Below are 22,072 nucleotides of genomic sequence, written 5' to 3' on the forward strand. Positions count from 1 at the left end.
TTTAACTCTTTTCCTTTTCCTTTGTTAATTTTTCTTTTAGTTTTTATATTACCCAATACATTAGTTTTTCTTTGCTGTATTGATTTTCCTATTCTCATCTTAAATGTGAATTAGAAAAAGAAAGAAAATTAAAATAGACTATTTTGCTTCTTGTTGGCAAATCTGGCTATTTATATATCCAAAATGTTAACCAAAGAGGAAGTTAAAATTCCTACCAAATATAACTTGGGGATTATTTGTAGATTTTATTCATTTATACTCTCCTTGATAGCCTAACTAGAACAAATGCATTATAGATGAGCATTTTTAAACATTAGAAAAAAAAGATTATTTTATAAACTACTCAGTTTTAGTATCCCCAACTTAGCTGGAGTTAAACTCAGCTGCTGAAAGTAAAAATTACTCAGAAACCCTAAAAACTTGGTTCTTCTCATTAAAAAAAATCTTTTTACAGAAAAAAAAGAAAAATCAAGCAAGCCTAAGGATCCACCTCCTTTCGAAGGAATGGAGGTAAGACTGTTTTTATCTTATAGAGAACTGACTGTAAGCCATTGCCTTTTACCATCAGTGATTCATACAGTCACTTACACGGATGTGGAATTTTAAAAAATGGCTGAACTTAAATCACCTGAAAAGGGTAGAAAATCAGTATTTAATAAAGGCAAAAATTATTAGGTATGTTTTTTAGATAGTTTGTTTTGATAAATAAGTTACAAAATGTTTTAATGTTCTTATTGCAGTATGTTTTAAAATATTATTTATTATAGTAGATACATTTTGCATTATATTTGAGGTACTTTATAGTGATATTCCAATTTTAGAGTCTGTATACATCCCATTTTATCATAATGATTTAGAACTGTTTTCATATTGAAGTCCTGTCACCTAAAGGTCTAAGCTCCCCTTCTACAAAAAGATGGATACTGTGGGTCCTTTAAAAACTATTACCAAGGGCAGTATGTTGATCACAAAATATCATTCCTTTGACATTGACTCTGTTGAGCATTATTGTTCTTTTGGAGTACTTCCTTCTTTTGTTTCAGATTGATGAAGTTGCTAACATCAATGACATGGATGAATACATTGAGTTATTATATGAAGATATTCCTGACAAAGTTCGGGGTTCTGCTTTGATCCTACAGCTTGCTCGAAATCCTGATAACCTGGAAGAACTACTACTGAATGGTGACTTACATCTTTAAATATTTAAAATATAAAAATTTTTGTAAAATGATTTTTAAATTTATTATAGTAGAGGAATAAGCTAAAATTATTATTATTATTTTTGAGTAAAGATTGATTTATTTAGAGAGATACATACTGCATAGAGTATAAGGCAAGAGAAAGGCAAGAGTTGTGGGAATTGGTTGCTCAGGTTAAAGTAAAAGTAGGTACACATTCCATAGACAGAGTGTGGGCTGTCTCCAAAGAGGAGGGAGCAAAAAAAAAGGCCTAAAATTATTTATATTAAACTTAGGAATGCACTTATTTTCCAGATCTTTATTACCTTCCTTCTGACTCAAATTTCTTGACATGAGGGTATAATATTTAAATATTCTCTGAAGAAATCACAAATAATTTAAACATGGAAAGCAAAGTATTAATAGTACTGTATAGTTCTTCCTTATATCCTGGAAGACTTTTTATTCTTTCCATTAGGATATCTTTTCAGACTTTTGATGTCTGCATCATGTACATATGTGCTTTTATAAAATTGGAGTTCCAGTATTACTTTTCTTTTAGTAGCACAACAAAAAATAATAATCTTTTAAATTTCATTTAGATTGAATTTGATGCCAGGTATTTGCTTTTTTTCATTAGAAGTGCTGATAATAAAGAAAAAGGAGATATAATGCTCTTAAAACCTTTTTTCTCAGTAAAACAATTATTTTAAAGGTATATTTTCTGATTACATCTTTGCCAAATATAGAATATGGAAGATACCATTATTTCCTGATTTCTGTTACATGAGAAAGAATACCTTTTTGTCTGTGGTGAAACTCCTTTCATAAAAGCTGTATAGTGCACACCAATAGTTTGTAGTTTGGAAAATATATCCAGAGATCTGTCCAGAGAGCCCTAGGATGTTACCAATATTCCAGTTAGGAAATTTGTACATTTTAAGTATTTTTTAAATTATACAATTCATATATTAATATATTTTTTAAAGAAGTAAAATATTATAGATAAAACCCTCTTTGACCATTACTCTATAATCTGTTGTGACTTTGAAGTACATTCTTCCAGATGTTTTCCATACTTTTACACATATACATAGGATTTTTTTCCTGTATTAAAATATAGAGTATTACCTTATGTGTTTTTGTATTAACTATATCATACTTCTTACTTGGTAATTTTTTCTCTTTGTGATAATATTTTGAGAGTACATGTATATAGATACATATAATGTAGTTAATTTTAAACTACATTCAATTATTGTATTTTATAAAGTTACATATATTCTTTAGCTATTCCTCTATTGATGGTCATTAGGTTGTTTCCACATTTTTCAGTAGGAAACTTCAGTGAACATCTTTGTTCATATATTCTATATACAAGCAAGGGGTTCTTTAGGGTATGTGCATAGAAACAAAGGTCATACAGAAATACAGGTCATAATGTCTTAGGGATATTGCTGAATTGCCCTCTGAAATGGTTGTGCCATTGAATCTCCATACCAATGGAATATGAAAATTGTAAAACCTAAACATTTTTGCCATTGTGTTATTGGTAATGAACAGTATCTCCTTAAGTCACATTTGCCTGATTTCTAATGAATATGATCTTTTTCTCATGTCATTAGACTTTTGGAATTCCTACCCTGCGAAGTTTGTATTCATATATGTATGTATATATATATTTATATATGAATATCACTTTTATATTTATAAAAGTTGGTACATAAATTTAAAAGAATATATATATATGTATTGTATAGAGAGTCATCCCTTGGTATACACAGGGGATTGGTTCTAGGACATGTCAAGGATACCACAATCTGCAGATGCTCAAGTCCCATAATTGGTCCTCCATATCCTTGGGTTCTACATGAGCAGTTGCAACCAACCACAGGTTGTGTTCAGTTGACCCCTGAACAACATGGATGTGAACTACCCAGATCCACTTACACACACGTAAGTGGATCCAGGCAATTAAAACCTGTGTTCAAGTATAACCAGACCTGTACAGTTCAAACCCTCATTGTTCAAGAGTCAACTATATATCCTTTTTCTTTTATGTACTTAGAAAGTTTCTCTCAATCTGTTGCCTTCTGTTTTTTTTTTTTTGCTTGATACATCTTTTTCCATTCTTTTACTTTCATCTTGTTTGTGTCTTTGAATCTGAAGTGTTTCTGTTGTAGAAAGCATATAGTTTAATCATTTTTTTATACATTTAAATAATCTGCCTTTTGACTGGAGTATTCTATTTACCATGAACATATTTGCTCTTAAAGTAGGATTGTCATTTAACATTTTGTATTTGTTTTCTGTATGTCTTTTTTATCTTTTTTGTTCTCCTATTCCTCCAGTACTGCCTTATTTTATGTTAAATATTTTCTGGTGGACCACTTTAATTCTCTGTTGTTCATTTACTATGTTCTCTTGAATTATTTTCTTAGTGATTACCCTGGAATTACAGATACCATCTTAAATTTTTAAAATCTAACTTAAATTAATACCAACTTAATTTTAATAGTGTACAAAAACTTTGCTTCAGTGTACCTCTATTCCCACCCCACTCTTTGGTACTATTACAGTCACACAAATTACATCTGTATACATTATCAACCTGTCAGCACAGTAATAAAATTACTGATGTATGCATTTTCTTAATCAGATAGAAGATGATAGTATAATCAAAAATATGTTCATAATGTCTTCTATATTTATGCATATAGTTAACTTTATCAGTGCTTTTTACTTCACTGTATGGATTTAAGTTACTCTCTAGTGTTCTTTGATTTCAGCCTAATGGAATCCTTTTAATATTGCTTGCAGGAAAGGTCAACTAGCAACAAATTCTTGAAGTTTTTGTTTACCTACGAATTACTTGATTTTTTCCTTCTGTTTGAAGGATAGTTTTGCTGGATATAGAATTCTTGGTTGACATTCTTTTTCCTTTAGCAGTTTGAATATGTCATCCCACTGGCTTCATGTTTCTGGTTTCTGATGTGAAATCATCTGTGAAACTTACTGAGTTTCCTATGTACATGTTGAGGTGCTTTTCTGTTGCTACTTTCAACATTTTCTTTGCCTTTGGCTTTTGCCGGTTTGGCTATGATGTGTTTAGGTGTTGGTATCTTTGAGTTTATCTTGGAGTTTGTGGAGCTTCTTGGGAGTGCAGATTACTGTTTTTCACCTAATTTAGGAAGTTTTGGCCATAATTTTGTTAAATATTTATTTAGCTCCTTCCTCTATCCTCTTGGGACTCCTACGTTAGTAAGCTTATTGATGTTACTTAGATCTTTGAAGCTCTATTTTTCATTCTTTTTTCTTTCTGTTCCTCGTACTGGATAATCTTAACCTGCCTTTACATTTGTTGATTTTTTTTTCTAATTGACACCTGCTGTTAAGACCTTCTCATGAATTTTTCATTTCAGATATTGTACTCTGCAACTTCAGAATTTCTATTGGTTCTTTTTTTTTTTTAATAGTAGTTATATTTACCAACTTACATATATCAGGGGATTTCTAAACCTAATTCAGATTGTTTGTCAATGTGGTTTTCCACAAATTCTTTTTTTTCCTTTTCTTTTTTTAATGGAAATACTGGGGATTGAACCCAGGACCTTGTGCATGCTAAGCATGTGCTCTACCACTGAGCTACACTCAGCCGCCCTATTTGATTCATTTTTTGTAACTTGTATCTCCTTATTGATACTCTTTGATGAGACATCATTCTCATACCTTCTCATACTTTAATTGTTTAGACATGATTTCCTGTATTTTTAAATATATTTACAATAACTGAGTTAAAATCTTTGTCTCATAAGTTAAACATGTGAGCTTCCTCATGGACCGTTTCTAATGACTGCTGTATTTCCTGAGTATGGAATATACGGTCCTGTTTCTTTGTGTGTCTTATATTTGTTGTTGTTGTTGAAATGATATTGTGACAACTCTGGAAATTAGATACCCACTCCCTCCCAGGCTTGTTATTTTTATTGTTTGTTTAGTGAGTTTCCTCGATTAATTCTGTAAAGTCTGTATTTTTTGTCCATGCAGTCACTGAAACCTCTGCTTAGTTAGTTTAATGGTAGCTAATGATTTAATAGAGATTTCTTTAAATACCTTGCACTCAGTGTCCCAGACTTTGCTGAGGGGCTGTGTGTGTGTGTGTGTGTGTGTGTGTGTGTATTGGTGAGGGGCATGTCTTCAGTGCTCCAGCATGTAGTTCATAAGCCTTAGCCTCCAATTCCTGCTTGCGCGTTGCTTCAGAGTTGGCCAGAGATGAGAGATTAGGTCCTTCTCAGGTCTTTCCCTAGTATGTACACGTTCTTGCACATGTGCCTGGCCTTCTAGAGTACCAGGAATATGTTAGAGCTTTTCAAAGAACCTGTAAACATCTCATTTCCCAGTTTTTCCTCTTCAAGTGTTTTGGTTAGCCTCTTGTTAACTCCAGTTGGCAAGGCTGCTGCACACAGCCACTAGGAGTTTTCAACAAATACCCTAAGTGTAAGGCTGTTTGTAAGAGCAAGCTCTAAGTCAGGTCAGATAAAGACAAACCCTGGGAATGGAGCTTTTCGGCAAGCATTTTGTTAGATCAAATAGTGACAGTTCACTTAGAGTGGGTATTTTGGGGAGCACCACACTGTTCTACCTTCTTTAGTTGCTGCTAGGCTAGTATTTTTCACAAAATTTTCTCACAGATGGTATTTTTCACAGATACACAGTTGTAATGCTATTGGTTTTCAAAGCTTCCACGAAGTTGCACAGAAGAAATGGAATTAGGGCAAGTTGAAATGCCACAGAGCTCACTGTTCTTATGAAGATTCAGACATATTTCTTAAATAAACACTTCTTGAGTTGTTGCAAAACTAGTTAATTTCCAGAGTTCTGAAAAAGTTGATTTTGACAATTTTTACCAGTGTTCTCATTTGCTTATGGAGGAGTGAATTTTTGGAGATCCTTACTCTGCTCTCCCAGGAGTGCTTGGCCGTAGAATACATTTTTGTTGAAAGTGGGAGGTAAAGATGTAGTTTTATTTTTTTCCATATAGTATAGCCAGTTATTCCAAACTGGTTAATGAATACTCCTTCTTTCCCCAAAGGCTTCAAATGCCTTTTCTACTATCTGCTTGCCATTCTTCTATTCAATAGGCACTTCTTGAAAGCTACTTCTGTGCCAGGTACTGTTCTGATACTTTCATGGATGCTTTGATGCTCTCTTTTCTTTTCCACTGATCTATTTGATAATTTCTATAATAGAATCATAATTTGTTGTTATGTTTTGTTTGGTACTTTGACTAGAGTTTTAGAATATGTAGGAGAAATGTTCCAGTTTGTTGGTTTTTCAAAAATTGTTGTTGTTGGTCTTGTACATTTTCTTACATATTATTTTGAGATCACTTTATCATATTTGCTAAAAAAATCATAATGGAATTTTAATTATGATTGCATTCAACTTACAAATTAATTTTGGGTTACATTTTGACCTTTTGTAAACTTTGTCATTTCTTTTGGTTTATTTCTTCATAACCTGTGTGTATATACTTGTAGCTGTATTCTTATTGAGGCATTTGTCTATTCTTTACTAAAGGAGAAAAATGCTAATAAATTCATGACATTATAGTACATCATTTTCAAAAGTATATTCTAAGAAACACTATTTCATTTAGTCTATAGTGATGAAATGCCTTTGGTAATACTGGATTAAACAAAGAAAAACCAGATCATTTATTAAGTAGGACTTTGTAGAGCCTTTGCATGTTACCTGTTTACTTGACTTCAGAATAATTTTGTTCAAGGCATCAGTTATACCAGTGTTCTGTATTGTGAATATGAGCAACATTGGGAAATGCTAGTGTAGGGTGTTTTTCAGTTTGTTTAAAAAAGTCCTCATTACGTGGATTAATAATATAGTGAATTCTTCTTGTTTCATAATCTGAATGGCCAGAAAGCGCAAACAACACTTTCATTACCATAGTAAATATAATAATGTAGTCCACAAAGTGCAGTAGATCCTAGATGTCTATTATAGAAAGTTGAATTGTGATCTCTGTGTATACACAGATAATTTCAATTTTTAATTATTTTAAGACTTAGTAAGCCATGTAACAACACTAATTTGAAACCAGTCTGATTACTTTATGTTTACTTAATGTATGGTAATTCTTGTTAATCAATTCATTAATTTTTCCTTTTCAGGATAAAGATCTAGCAGAGATGTTTTTTAATCTACCCTGAAGCTAATTTTGTGAATGATTTTTTGCTGTATTTATGTCTATTGGTATCAATTTAACATGATATTAAAATGTTAGACTTACTTTTCTGTGTAGAATTGTTGTTTGGCTTTTAATTTTCTTTAGTGGAGTTAGTATTAGCCTGCCATAAACTGCTCACTATGGTTTTAGATTTATTCTAATTTTTTTTCCTTATTTACAAACATATTAAGTCAGATGTTTAGGAAGAAATTGGTACTATAGTAGCAAGTGGAAATGCAAATTAAGAAATAAATGGTTCTTTTTATTATTTTATTGTCACCCATAGTAAACTTATTATGTTACTTTATTTAAATTATATTTTATTTTTCTGTTTGCAGTAGTAGACTTAAAGCTACATGTTGTGAGTTTTAGTATTTCAGTTTTAAAAATAGCTTTCTGTGTTGGAAAGAAGCATCCTGCTTTTTTGTCCCAGTTCTAACTTAGCTTTGTTATTTATTAATAAGCAGACATTTAAAACCAATTACCCTTTATATCAGAGGCAAGGTAAGTGATCATTTTGTATGTCCCCTTTTTCTTTAGAAACGGCCCTTGGTGCATTAGCAAGAGTCCTGCGAGAAGACTGGAAGCAAAGTGTTGAGTTAGCTACAAACATAATTTACATCTTTTTTTGCTTTTCCAGGTAAGTATAAAAATTAGGAAATAAAAGTAGTAATCTGTCTCTCTTTCTCTGTCTGTGTCATTGATTTAGATAGTTGATCACTAGTTTTCTCAGCCTTCCGATGTTTCTGTTTTCTGCCTCTAAATTCTATTTCCCATTCTCTGTCCTCCTTGTTATTCTGTCTTTTATTCAGTCTAAATTCGCCCATGCATGTATACATACAGTAGGATGATACAATGGTTTATAGTTTAAGAGTTTTGAGCTCTGGAAATAGACTCTCTGACTTTGAATATGAGTCCTGCTATTTATTAACTGCTTGATCTTGGTTACATTACTTAACTTTTTTGTGCTCAGTTTCCTCATCTATAATCGTAGATGGTAAATAGTTCAGATAGTTATTAGAATAAAGCTTGACCCAGAGTAAGTGCCAGGTAATGTTACTATTTTATGTACAGTTGACCCTTGAACAGTGTAGGTTTGAACTGCACAGGTCCACTTAAATGTGGATTTTTTTCATTAAATATGTACTGTGGTACTACAAGATCCCCCACTAGTTAAATTGGTGGATGTGGAACTGTGTGTATGGAGGCCCCACTATAAGTTATACATAAATTCTTGACTGCACGGAGGGTTGGCACCTCTGTCCCCTGCATTGTTCAAGGGTCAACTGTGTAATACATGTTTGCAAATCTATACGTGTATCTATATATTATTTATATACATATTCTTTAGAAAGATGCTTTGAGACACTGTGAAAAGTTTCTGACTGATTTATAGAGAATTTTTTGTCTTTATTCCAAAAGTGTGCCAGCATTAGCGAAGAATATTTAATGAATAAATACTTGAATGAATGAATTGTCTAGGAAACGTAATACAAAACCTGATTACTAATAATTCACTAGTTTATTTTCTGGTATCAGTTTTATTCAGTAATAGTACTTTTGTATTATTTTGTTAGATAGTAGTGTGAGATTCTATTCTGAGTATCTGAATAGTTAAAATGGTAGTTAATTACAAAAATGTGTTTTGTTTAATTTCTAAGTTAAGACTAATGCCATTTTAGGTAAACGTATGTTAAAATATGTTTAAAATAATATCACAATTTCAAGTCTTCCTAGTATACTGTAGGCATATGTATTTATTGAAATAGGTATATCAAATCTATTTTAGATTGTTTTGTACCACTGTTTATCCAAAACAAATTTCCTGAACCCACAAAATGTATTCCTTTAAATGCATACTAAAAACTCTGCTTTAAAGCTTTTCTCAGTTTCATGGACTTATCACTCACTATAAAATTGGAGCTCTGTGTATGAATATCATTGATCATGAATTAAAAAGACATGAACTTTGGCAAGAAGAACTTTCTAAGAAGAAGAAAGCCGATATCCTTTTACAGTGGCATTTCACCCTACTGTTGTTGCCTGTTGGCCTGAGCTTTGGATGGAGAGGATTTTGTTTTGTTTGCCATTCACAGTACTTGGAAAAATTCAAGAGTGTATTGAAGGTTAAGATGAGGTTGGAAACGTCAGAATGAATAAGGCTTGACATACACTTTTCATCTTTCTTACAACTTTGATCAGTTAATAGAGTAGAGGGGAATAGATACCTGTGGACCTGAATTGGTGAGTCTCCAAGTGGCTGCACTACTATGTCCCCTAAGATCCTTTAGTTAGCTTACATCTGGCTCACCACTGTTGTTTATCTAGTTCTTTGTGTAAAAAGGCGACTTTGATTGGAATGAGTGTGAATTTGGTGAAAGACAGAGTTTTCAATTCTATTTTTCTTAATTAAGTGCAAAAATACTTTTCTTAATACATACAAATTTGAAAAGTCTGCACAATGATAGAACCCATGAAAGGACCATTAAAAATAATGTATTTTATCCTGTCTTTCAATACAAGAATCTTTTTTGCAGCCTCCCTTACAAATGGGTTATTTAGTCTCTTTAACGTGTCACTGCTTATTGACTTAGCTCATTCTGTGGTTTCACATTGTATTTATTAAAATAGTTTTATTTTGGCTTAGTATACTAAAGTTCACGTCCCAGTAACTTGTAACACTTGGTTCTAATCTTGCAAATTGAGGCAATATACAATTAAGGATACTGTCTTCAACAGCACATTTCTTATATTTGAAGATATGTATCATATTTCCTCTACAAGTTTAATTCTTCTAAATGGAAGGCCCTGACTTATTTATATCTGTCTTTATATAACATGTTTTGCAGATCAACAAGCCATATTGGTAACTTTGTTTTGAACCCAATATTTATTGATCTTCTAAAAAGGTAAAAATATTATTTCTTTTGTGCCCAGTATCATATTTGTCACCTCCCCTTCATGGAATGCTCAAGATCCTGGTTTGAACTTTCTTAATTAGGATCTTTCCAGGTTTAGAAGTTTTCTGTGTGTGTTATAAGCTTCTGACATCTAGATTAGTATTGACTTAAACCACGTGGGCAAGTCAATAGTCCTGGAGGCTTTATGTCTTTTCTGGAGTACCTAAAATTCATTTAAACTGGAGGGGTACAGAGAAAACCACAAGTGGGACTCTGAACAATTGTGAACTTATACTTTGTGATTGTTAGGTGACAGGAACTGATATGGTAGGATATATCATATTCCTGTAATATCAGACACCATTAAATGTAAGATACACCATTATTTATTAACAACTAAGAAAGGAAACTTAATTCTAATTAAACTGATGCATCATGAATTATAAGACATCCAAATTCTGGAGATGTTAATATGTGCGAAAAATGTGTCTTAGAATCAGTGGATTACGGTAATTGAAGGAGTATAAAAATGACCTATCAGAATTTTGGCCATTTTTTCCTGAAATATTACTTTTTATTAAGTTTCCTTGTGTCTTCACATTTTTTTAATATGGTAGTAGTGAGGATTGAACCCAGGACCAAGGACCTCCCGTGTGCTAAGCATGCACTCTACCACTGAGCTATACCCACCCCCCAGGTTTCCTTGTGTTTTGGTGCAAGTAGCATTCAACAAGGAGAATATTCTTAAATGCTTTGGGATCCTAAAGTCATACTGAAGTAATTGTTTATTTCTGCTGGTGTCCAGGGGGCTATTTGGGGCCATAAGATACAATTTTTCAACTTTGTTTACCTCTAACTTTGGGATATTTTTCTTTCTGTATGTAGTCTAAAGATGATGCTAAAAAGCTTTAGATCTAATCCATGTCCTTTGAATGTTCTGGACACATGTCTGAAGTGGAATTCAGTATTCTTATTAAGGAAATCACTCTCTGAGGCAGTAACCTCTTGGTTTATGAACCCATTTAATAATCTGGTGAAAGTTAGAGACTTGCACACATACATAAAATATTTTACATATATTTTCTGAGAATTCAAGTATTGGATGAAGACCGTCCAAGGTGTTTATCCAAGGTCTCAAGCACGTCATCCAACCCTTGGTTAAGAAGTCTTGTTATAACATGATTATTATACAGAGAAGAATATGTTAAACTACTGGTAAGAGAAAATAACTGGGGAACATTGCACATAAAATTTAATAGTACTGTTCTTGATAGTATATTTCCTTAGGTTTTCTTTTATTCAATGACTATGGATCATCCTTAACTTGTTTACTTGATGAAGACCCTGAAAACCAAACTTTGAGAAAAGATTATGAAAAAACCTTTAAAAAATACCAGGGACTTGTGGTAAAACAGGAACAGCTCTTACGAGGTATGAATTCCTAAACAATGAGAAAAGCAACAAAGTGGTTACTCTACATTTATTTTGTTCTATATTTTTGTCAGATGAATAAAGCTAATACCAGAATAATTGAAAGTTCTATGAATTTTACTGTGCTACAAAATCTTCTGTCTTTACCATTGGTAGTGTTTTAAATTTTGCTTCACTATTTTTCCACCGAAAGGCCCCATTCTGCTCTTGATTGTATAAATTACATTCTGGACATTTTTTTACTCAGACAGGATTTTTTAATCCAATGTGTGACCTTTTCAATAATAAGAATCTTGTCTCTCAAACTTTACTATATTTATCTTATAGAGTGACAATTTTGTTTGCTTTCCTAGGAAATTGATGTAAAATTTTCAAAATATTTCTCTTCAATAAAAAATAATCTCTTCTTTCTGAGGTTTGTTGAGAGATTTAACAGTTCAATAGTATGGTTTCTCAGTCACTGATAAGATGCATAGTCTCATGTTATTAGTAAGAATAATATGAGGACTTTAAGTGTGCACTCAATTCTCAATTTATAATTGACTATTGATTTTTCCCTAGCTTTACTGAGATATAATTGACATATAACATTGTACAGGTTTAAAGTATACAGTGTGATGGTTTGATACAAGTATATATTGCAAAATGTTTGCCTCAATAAGATTAGTTAACACATCCTCCCGCTCACTTAATTACATTTTTTTGTTTTGGTGAGAACATTTAAGATGTGTCATAGCACCATTCAGGTATACAAGACAGTATTTTTAACTGTAGTCATCATGCTGTACATTAGATCCCCAGAACTTATTCATCTTACAATTGAAAGTTTGTACTCTTTGACTACAGTCTCCCCATTTCCCCCACAACCCAGCTTTCAGTAACCATTAATCTACTCCTTGTTTCTGTGAGTTCAATGTTTTTAGATTCTACATATAAGTAATAATATATAGCATTAGTCTTTCTTTGTCTTACTTATTTCACTTCACGTAATCCCTGCAAGATCCATCTGTGTTGTCACAAATGACAGAATAGCCATCTATTTTTATGAACAAATAGTACTCTATTTTATCTATATATATGTTTATTTTGAGCTCTCAGTTCTGCTCCATTGGTCTATATGTCTATTTTTATGCCAGTATCATACTGTTTTGATTACTTACAGCTTTGTGATATAATTTAAAACCAGGAAATATGATCCCTTCAGCTTTTTCAAGATTGCTTTGGCTATTTGTGGTTTTTTGTAGTTCCATACAAATTTTAAGATTTTTTTTCTCTTTCTGTGAAAAGTACCATTGCAGTTTTTATAGAGGATGCATTGAATCTATAGATATATTCAGATAATATGGACATGTAAACAGTTAACTCTTGTGATCCATGAACACAGCATATCTTTCCATTTTTTGTGTCCTCTTCAATTTGTTTTATCAACCTCATAATTTTCAGTGTATACATCTTTCTTTTCCGTAGTTAAATTTAATTCCTAAGTATCTTACTGCTTTTGATGTTATTGTAAATGACATTGTTTTCTTTATTTCTTTTCAGATAGTTAGCTGTTAGTTTATAGAAGTGCAACAGGCTTTTGTTAATTCATTTTTTATCTTGAGATTTTAGTGAATTTATTTATTTTAACAATTTTTAGGTGGAGTCTTAAGAAGTTCTATATACAAGATCAGATCTTCAGCAAACAGTTTTACATCCTCCTTTCCAATTAGTATACCTTTTATTTATTTTTCTTCCCTAAATGCTCTGACTAGTTTTTCCAGTATTACATTGAATAAAATGACAAGGGTAGGCATCCTTGCCTCGTTGCTGATCTTAGAGTAAAAGCTTTCTGTTTTTCACTGTGAAGTATGATGTTGACAGTGGGCTTGTCATGTGGCTTTTTATTATGTTAGGATAATTACCTTCTATTCCTAGTTTGTTGAGAGTTTTATCATGTGGAATTTTCTCAAATGCCTTTTCTGTATCTATTGAGATGATCATGTTTTTACCTTTCATTTTGTTAATGTGATGTATCATACTTATTGATTTGTTTATGTTGAACCATCCTTGCATCCTAGGGATAAATACCACTTGATCATGGTGTGTGATCCTTTTAATGTAGTGGTGCATTCAGTTTACTAGTATTTTGTTGAGAATATTTGCATTTGTGTTCATCAGGGATATTGGTCTGTAGTTGTCCTTTCTTGTAATGACCTTATCTGGCTTTGTTTCAGAGTAATGATGGCCTTGTAAAATGAGTTTGAAAGTGTCCCTTCCTCTTCAGTTTTTTGGAAGAGGTTGAGGAGGGTTGGTGGTAATTCTTCTTTAAATGTTTGGTAGGATTACCCCAAGATGCCATCTGGTCCTGGGCTTTTCTTTGTTGAGAAGTTTTGATTACTGATTCAATCTTCTTACTCATTGGTCTGTTCAGATTTTCTGTTCTTTCATGATTCAGTCCTGCTAGGTTGTATGTTTCTAGAAATATATCCACTTTTTCTAGGTTATCCCGTTTGGTTGGCAAATAATTGTTCATGTTAGTCTCCTAAGAACCTTTGTTTTCTGTCATATTAGGTATAATGTTTCCACTTTCATCTTAATTTTATTTGTTTCAGTCCTCTTTTTTTTTTCTTGGTAAGTTTAGCTAAAAAACAGTTTGAAAAAAAAACCAACTCAGTTTCATTGAGCTTTTCTCTTTTTCTGTTCTCAGTTTCATTTATTTCTGCTCTGATCTTTGTTTCCTTCCTTCTACTATTTTGGGCTTCATTTATTCTTTTCTGGTTCCTTGAGATGTTAACTTAGGTTGTTTATTTGAGATCTTTTTTTTTAATTCAGGTATAATTGACTTGCAATATTATATCAGATTCAGGTATATAAGATAATTATTCAGTGTTTTTATCCATTACAAAATGATCACCATGATAAGTCTAGTTAACGTCTATTACCACACAAAGTTACTATAATATTATGACTGTATTCCTTATGCTGTATATTATATCCTCCCAAATTATTTATTTTATAATTGGAAGATTATAACTCTTAATCTCCCTCATCTATTTTACTCAGCCACCCACCTCCCTTCCCTCTGACAGGCACCACTTTGTCCTCTGTATTTATGAGTGTGTGTCTATTTTGTTAGGGTTGTTTGTTTGTTTTGTTTTTTATGTTCAACTTATAAGTGAAATTATATAGTATTTGTCTTTCTCTTACTTATTTCTCTTAAATACCCTCTAGGTCCATCCATGTTATTGCGATGTTAAAGTTTCATTTTTTATGGCTGAGTAATATTCTATTGTATGTAGGTATATTTGTATATATACACCTATACTATGTGTGTGTGTATGCATGTATACACACACACACACACACATACACACACACACACACCACATTTCTTTATTCATTCATCCATCAATGGACACTCAAGTTGTTTCCATAACTTGGCTGTTGTAAATAATGCTGCAGTGGACATAGTGATGCATCTGTCTTTTCAAATTAGTGTTTTTCTTTTCTTTGGAAAAATACCCCAAAGTGGAATTACTGAATGGTATGATAGTTCTATTTTTAGTTTTTGAGGAAACTAAATACTATTTTCCATAGTGGCTGCACCAGTTTACATTCTCACCAACAGAGCATGAGGGTTCCTTTTTTCCCTCATCTTTGCCAACACTTGTTTGTTGTCTTTTCGATAATAGTCATCCAGACAGGTGTGAGGTGATCTATCTTTGTGGTTTTGATTTGCATTTGCCTCATAATTATGTTGAGCATTTTTCATGTGTCTTTTGACCATCTGTACATCTTCTTTGTAAAATTTCTAGTCAGATTCTCTGCCTATTTTAAAATTAAGTTCTTTAAGTTTATGATGTTGAGTTGTGTGAGTTCTTTTTGTATTTTGTATATTAACCCTTTATCAGATATATCATTTGCAAATATCTTTTTCTCTTTGGTAAGCTGTCTTTTCATTTTGCTGATCATTTTCTTTGCTATACAAAAGCTTTTTAATTTGATGTACCCCCACTTGTTTATTTTTGCTTTTGTTTCCCTTGCCTGAGGAGACATATTCAGAAAATTATTTTTAAGGCTGATGTCAAAAGAACACACTGCCTATGTTTTCTTCAGGAGTTTTATGGTTTTAGGTCTTATACTTAAGTCTTTGATTGATTATGAGTCTGTTTTTGTATAAGGTGCAAAAAAATAGTCCAGTTTGGTTCTTTTGCGTGTAGCTGTCTGCTTTTCTCAGCATCATTTACTGAAGAGGCTGCCTTTTAGCCATTTTATATTCTTGCCTCCACTGTCCAAGATTAATTGACCATACAAATGTAGGTTTATTCTTAGGCTCTCTGTTCTGTTCAGTTGATCCATGTGTCTGTTTTTGTGTCATGCCACACTGTTTTGATCACTGTAGCTTTGTAGTATGATACCAGAAAGTGTGATACTTCCAGCTTTGTTCTTTGTCAAGATTGTTTTGGATATTCAAGATCTTTTGTGTTTCCATGTGCATATACATTTAAAGTTATATTTTCTTGTTGGAGTGATCCCTTTACCATTATGTAATATCATTTTTTGTCTCTACTTATAGTCTTTGGTTTAAAGTCTGTTTGTCTGATATAAGTATTATTATTTCATTTTTCTTTTTACTTCCATTTGCCTGCAATACCTTTTTCCATCCTCTCATTTTCAGTCAGTTTGTGTGTTTAGATATGAAGTGATTCTCTTGTAGATAGGGTATATAAAGATCTTGTTTTTGTAACCATTCCATCAGTCTCTGTCTTTTGTTTGGAGCTTTTAGTCCTTTTATACTTAAAGTAATTATTGGTAAGTGAATACTTTTTGTCGCTTTGTTAATTGTTTTGGGGTTGTTTTTGTAATCCTTTTATGTTCCTTTCTTTTTCTTTTGCTCTCTTCCCTTGTGATTTGATGACTATCTTTAATGTTATGTTTGGATTCCGTGTGTGTGTGTGTGTATCACAGATTTTTGATTGGTTCATATATAACATATATATGTTTTCTCCTGTGTGTGTGTGTGTGTCATTTGATGTTTTTGACATAGTTTACATCTTTTTGTTTGCATATCCTTTAATTAGTTATTGTGGAAATTAGGTCAAATTCTGAGGTTTTCAGCGGACAGAAATTTTGGGGGAACATTATTCAACCCACTACATCTATCTTAGTTGCAAGAAGAAGTCTACTATATGTTTTTCAGCACAACTTTAAAACTTTTTATTAGTGCCTTGCATGTAATGTCAGCATGATGCAGTAGCGTAAATATGCAAGCTGTGGATTCTGGTGGGCTTTCCTGCTGTGTGGCTAGATCATGTTATTTAACTTCCCTGAATCTGGAGTTCCCCATCTATAAAATTTTTATACTGTTTCTTTCCTCATAAAATTGTCTTAAAATTAAAATGGGTTACTGCTTATGTATCAACTAGTATAGTGCCTGGCATATAGTAGGTACTTAATTAGTGTGAATTGCCTTTTCATTTCAAATATTTATTAAGTAAAAGTTTATATATATACATATATAAATATATTTATTTTCAAAAAGGTTTAGAGGTGTTTTATAAGAATACATGAAATGAAATACTAAAATAATTAGTAAAATCAAGGCCATAGGAGAGCAAAAAGACTATTTTGGCCATAATAGCCTATGTAATTCTGACAGAAACCTTTCAGGTCTAACTCTGAAACTTCCTATCAGTCAAGGCAAAATGGAAAACATTATCTGTGACAAAATTCTGTGAAAAGGGAACAATTAAGTGAATTGCCTATGAGAACTTAAGCATTTTTATTACAGAAATCTAAGAGAAATTTTATTTAGAATTAGTGGATAGTCACCTTAATTTTGGCTAGTGTAACAATAATATTATTGAATTTCATATGGCCATTTTCTATAGTGACTATCAGAAAATTAGTTTGACTATGAAAAATTGGTTTTAGTATCTTTAAACTCAACTCTAGCTATACTGAACATTTTGGATGATAGCTCTTTTTAACACAGCAACCCCTAATTGTTGAAATTTTATTTTATTTTCTATATGTATAAAATCACTTCTCCCTGTTTGTTTTATTACTTGCTAACATATACCTTTAATTGCCATTTGATTACTGTTAAGCTCTAAGCTCCAAGAAGGTAGGAATCATTATCTGATTTTGGTTACTGTGTTTTTCTCAGCATCATAAGAATATTATTTTATTATGTGTTTTAATTCATAAAATGTACACATCACTCAATAATAATGTTTTCTAATGAATAAATTAACTAGCTAAAATTTTCAAGATAATATGCTATCTTCTTAGAACTGCATCTTACTTTAGTGAGTAAATGTGATTTACTAATTTGTTGATTCAATATGCCAATTATTTAACTCTCATCTATTTTACTTTTCTAGTTGCTCTTTATTTGCTTCTGAATCTTGCTGAGGATACACGTACAGAACTGAAGATGAGGAACAAGAACATAGTTCACATGCTGGTGAAGGCTCTTGATCGGGACAATTTTGAGCTGCTTATTCTAGTTGTATCATTCTTGAAGAAACTCAGCATTTTTATGGAGAATAAAAATGACATGGTAACTATTATTGAAACAGCCCATGTTCAACATTTTCAAGTTAGAATATTTTGATAAAAAGTGGGGGGAAAAAAGTAAACCCTACTGAAACAATTCTGAATGAAAATTTTACAATAGAAGTAACTCAGCTTGAATGGCTTTATTAAGAAATATATTTCATATTAACTAATAGTATTTTCCTAATGTATAAAATGAATCTTTCCATATTACACATCATAAATAGAAGGTAATTTAAACTTAAGATTGTGCTTCCAAGTCATCTGGCCTTATTATTTTTCCCCTGAGCTATTTTTCTTCTGCATTTATGATATTAGTGTGACAAATTACAGTTTAGCGCAATCTCTTTCTCACCTGCCATTCCAGTTGGTAGCTGCAACTTGCTTAAGTATCTCTTGAAGCTCTCCCTTCTTTCTGTTCCCAGTGCCAATTTATTATTCATGCTCTCTTTAGTTATACTCATGTCATTTCTTGTTTGAAGTATTACAGTAGGTTCCTATTTGCCGTCTTATATTGTGTTGATGCAGTTATCTTTGAGAAATAGTACAAGTTGATCATGTATTTTTTCTCCATCTGAAAAAATGACATAGAAATATGTGAAGGTGGAATAAAAGTTATCTGCTTTGTTCCATGTCATTAAAAAGTATTCATAAGCACAATATTATATTAAATAGGTTATACATTAACTATACCTTATTTTCAAATACGTAAGTTGTTTATAGTTTTAGCTATTATAAATAAGACTTCAGTGGACACATTTCTATATGCATCTTTGTCTATATTTCTGTTTATTTTCTTAGGATAAGTTTCTAGAAATGGAGTTATTAGATCATTGGCCTTAACTCTGTTGAAAGTTGTTTTAAAACTATATGCTAATACAAGTCATTATGTGACTATATTATTGATATAGGTGGATTCTTCAGATAGTCTAACTATATAGTATTTCTATCTGTTTTTATTTTTTTAAATCTAATGAGCTGGGAAATAGCTTATGCTTATTGAATGACATGACATGCTCTTTGAAAACCTGAGACTGATTAATCATATTTGATAAGTGCCTTGAATTCTGGTACTTGAAATATATGAAATTTTATTTTACACACATAGTATCTGTCATTTTCATCATTACTATATAATTAGTGATCACTGTATGTCTGATACTGTTTTAAAATTGAATTTATTTAGAGAGATTAATCAAAAACATGTTTTTTTGTTTTCATTGATCTTGTATTCAAGAAGAATGTGATGTGGTGACATATATTCTTCTGAGTATAGTTACAGTGTGGCTAAGTAGTTGCTTCCCCTTGCTGTAAATTGAAATATATTCTTCCATTTATATGTTTAAAATAAGTTCACCTTTAATAGGTTTGCAAAATTCAAATTGATTTGCCATCAGCATGTGTCTACTCCGCATTGATTAGATTCATATTAGATAGCAATCTTATGTGTCTCTGTCAAAAATGATCTCAAGAATATAATTAATAATTTTCTGATAAAATCTTAGATTTGGAAGATACAATATAAATTATCTCATCAAACCTCATTTTTTGTTGAGGAGGAAAACCAGGTTCAGAAAAGGTAATTCATCCAGGATCATAAGAATGATTTGATTGGCCAAATTTTTAGTGTAGATGGCATGCCTTTCAACTTTCATTGTGAAGAAAATTCATTTAAGGGCATTATATAGAATCAGGATTATTAGAGCTTGACTAGACCTTATATCTATGTCCACATTTTGTAAATTAAGTCCTAATTTTGCAGATGAAGTAGCAGAGGATTAGAGAGGTTAAATAATTTGCTCAAGGAAACATCTCCAGGTATTTGTCTTCTTCCTCTTTCTGCCTCCAAGGAAGTTTTTTTAAATTTTTATTTTATGTTTTTTAGAAAAACATTTTTAGCAAGATTAAGTATAAGCAATTATTAAATGTTGGCTTTCAGAAACACTGAAAAAGAATTGCTTAAAGGCTGAAATAAATTTACTGACAGGTTGTTTGATAAACTGTCACTTTACATAGAACTTTAAATAAAAGTGCTAATTAACTATACATTCCATTTTATAGACATAAAATTGAGAGAGTATTACATGTTGAGACAATTACTAAATTTAACTTTTGAGATTGGGCTTTTATCAACTAGAAAGGAACATGATTAGAAGACTGTGTCTAGTGTTTAACCATCTTATTGGACTACATGGCACATATTTTACATTCCATGCACTACAATGGAAATACAAAGTAATTTTTTAAAAGCCCTCTCCAAGTTGCTTTATTAAGGTTGTTATAACAACCAGTGTATACTATGGCTTTTTTGAAAGAAAAATATTACTTAATATAATTAGTAACAGATGAAGCCTGTGGCAATTTTATTTAAAAGGGATGGAGGAGAGGGATGACTGATCTATTTGTGAGGTTGTATTATTTATTTAAATAAAGTGTTCATTTTACTGTTGATATGAACTAATACTGACCTTGCTTTTTAGAGTTATATATTTTAAAGGAAATTTAGGTTGCTTTAAAAATTTTTTTTAATTAATGATTTAAATTGAGTTTTCAAACTGTATAAATACAATGTAATTAAAATATAAAAAGTCATGTTAGAATATGAATTTAAGAACAACAGAGAAGATATATATTCCTTAAGTAGCTTATTTTCTTATTGAGTTTTAAAAGTTGTTTTTATATTTTGAATATTATCTATTATCAGTTACATGTTTTGTAAATATTTACTCCTTTTCTGTGGCTTGTGTTTTCATTTTCCTATGAAGAGCAGAGGTTTTAATTGTTACAAATTCCAGTATATAAAAAAAAAAAAACCTCTTTGATGGGTTGTATTTTGGTGATGTATGTAAGAAATCTGTGCTTAACTCAAGATCACAAAGATCTCTCCCTGTTTTCTTTGAGAAGTTTTATAGGGTTTGTGTTGTGTTTTTGTTTTAGTCTGGGATCCATCTATTTTCAGTTAATTTTGCATATGGTACAAGGTATGGGTCAACATTCATGTTTTGAATATGGATGTCCAATTGTTCCAGCACCATTTGTTGAAATACTGTCCCTTCTCCATTGAATTGGTTTTGCACCATATTGAAATTGCTTTTGTACCATTGTTGAAAATCATCTGCCTATATATGTGCGATTTTATTTTTGAACTCTCTTCTATTTCGTTGATCTATGTTCCTGTCCTTTGGCTGATATATCTTTGTCTTGATTACTGTAACTTCATAATAAGTCTTGAAATCAGGTAGTCTATGGCCTCAAATGTTGTTATTTTTCGATATTGTTCTAGCTATTTCAAATTCTTTATCTTTTCGTATATGTTTAAAATCAACTAGTCTATTTATTTTTTAAAAAATTCTGGAATCTTGATTGGAATTGCATTGACTCTATTGGCAAGATTCAATACATTAGTCATATTGGAGTCTCCAGTCCATCACCATGGTATAACTCCATTTCTTTAGAGCTTTCTTTTTTTTTCTTTAGATCTTTCTTGATTTCTTTCATCATTTTGTACTTTTTATGCCTAAGTGTTTTACCATTATAATGATAGTTTTTAAAAAAGAAAGTATGTTTCCTGTTGTTGATTGATAGTGTATAGATAAACAGTTGAATTTGTATATTGACCTAGTGTCCTGTGACCTTGCTAAATTCATTTGTTTACTTGTGGCTTTTTGTAGATTCTTGGGAATTTCTAAGTAAACAATTATATCATCATTAAAATAGAAAATTTTATTTCTCCATTCTTATCTGTATTTTTTTAATTTCTTTTCTTTTGATTT

The 22,072-nt window shown here is 31.4% G+C and overlaps 1 protein-coding gene across 4 annotated transcripts in view; it reads left to right on the plus strand.

The window, feature by feature from the left end:
• The window catches only part of KIFAP3 (kinesin associated protein 3), a 136,764-nt gene that overhangs the window by 26,679 nt on the left and 88,013 nt on the right, over positions 1 to 22,072 (plus strand). For all 4 annotated transcript variants that reach the window (XR_012062720.1, XM_072946142.1, XM_072946141.1 and 1 more), the window contains 6 exons: positions 455 to 510; positions 1,044 to 1,185; positions 7,966 to 8,065; positions 9,305 to 9,429; positions 11,658 to 11,756; positions 18,125 to 18,303. Coding sequence is in view for 3 of the 4 variants with exons in the window: in XM_072946142.1 (XP_072802243.1) it covers positions 455 to 510; positions 1,044 to 1,185; positions 7,966 to 8,065; positions 9,305 to 9,429; positions 11,658 to 11,756; positions 18,125 to 18,303 (701 nt within the window). In the remaining variant the exon portion in view is untranslated. The remainder of the gene's footprint in view (positions 1 to 454; positions 511 to 1,043; positions 1,186 to 7,965; positions 8,066 to 9,304; positions 9,430 to 11,657; positions 11,757 to 18,124; positions 18,304 to 22,072) is intronic.

Source organism: Vicugna pacos, chromosome 21 (assembly GCF_048564905.1).
Source record: "Vicugna pacos chromosome 21, VicPac4, whole genome shotgun sequence".
In the NCBI taxonomy this organism is placed as follows: Eukaryota; Metazoa; Chordata; class Mammalia; order Artiodactyla; family Camelidae; genus Vicugna; species Vicugna pacos.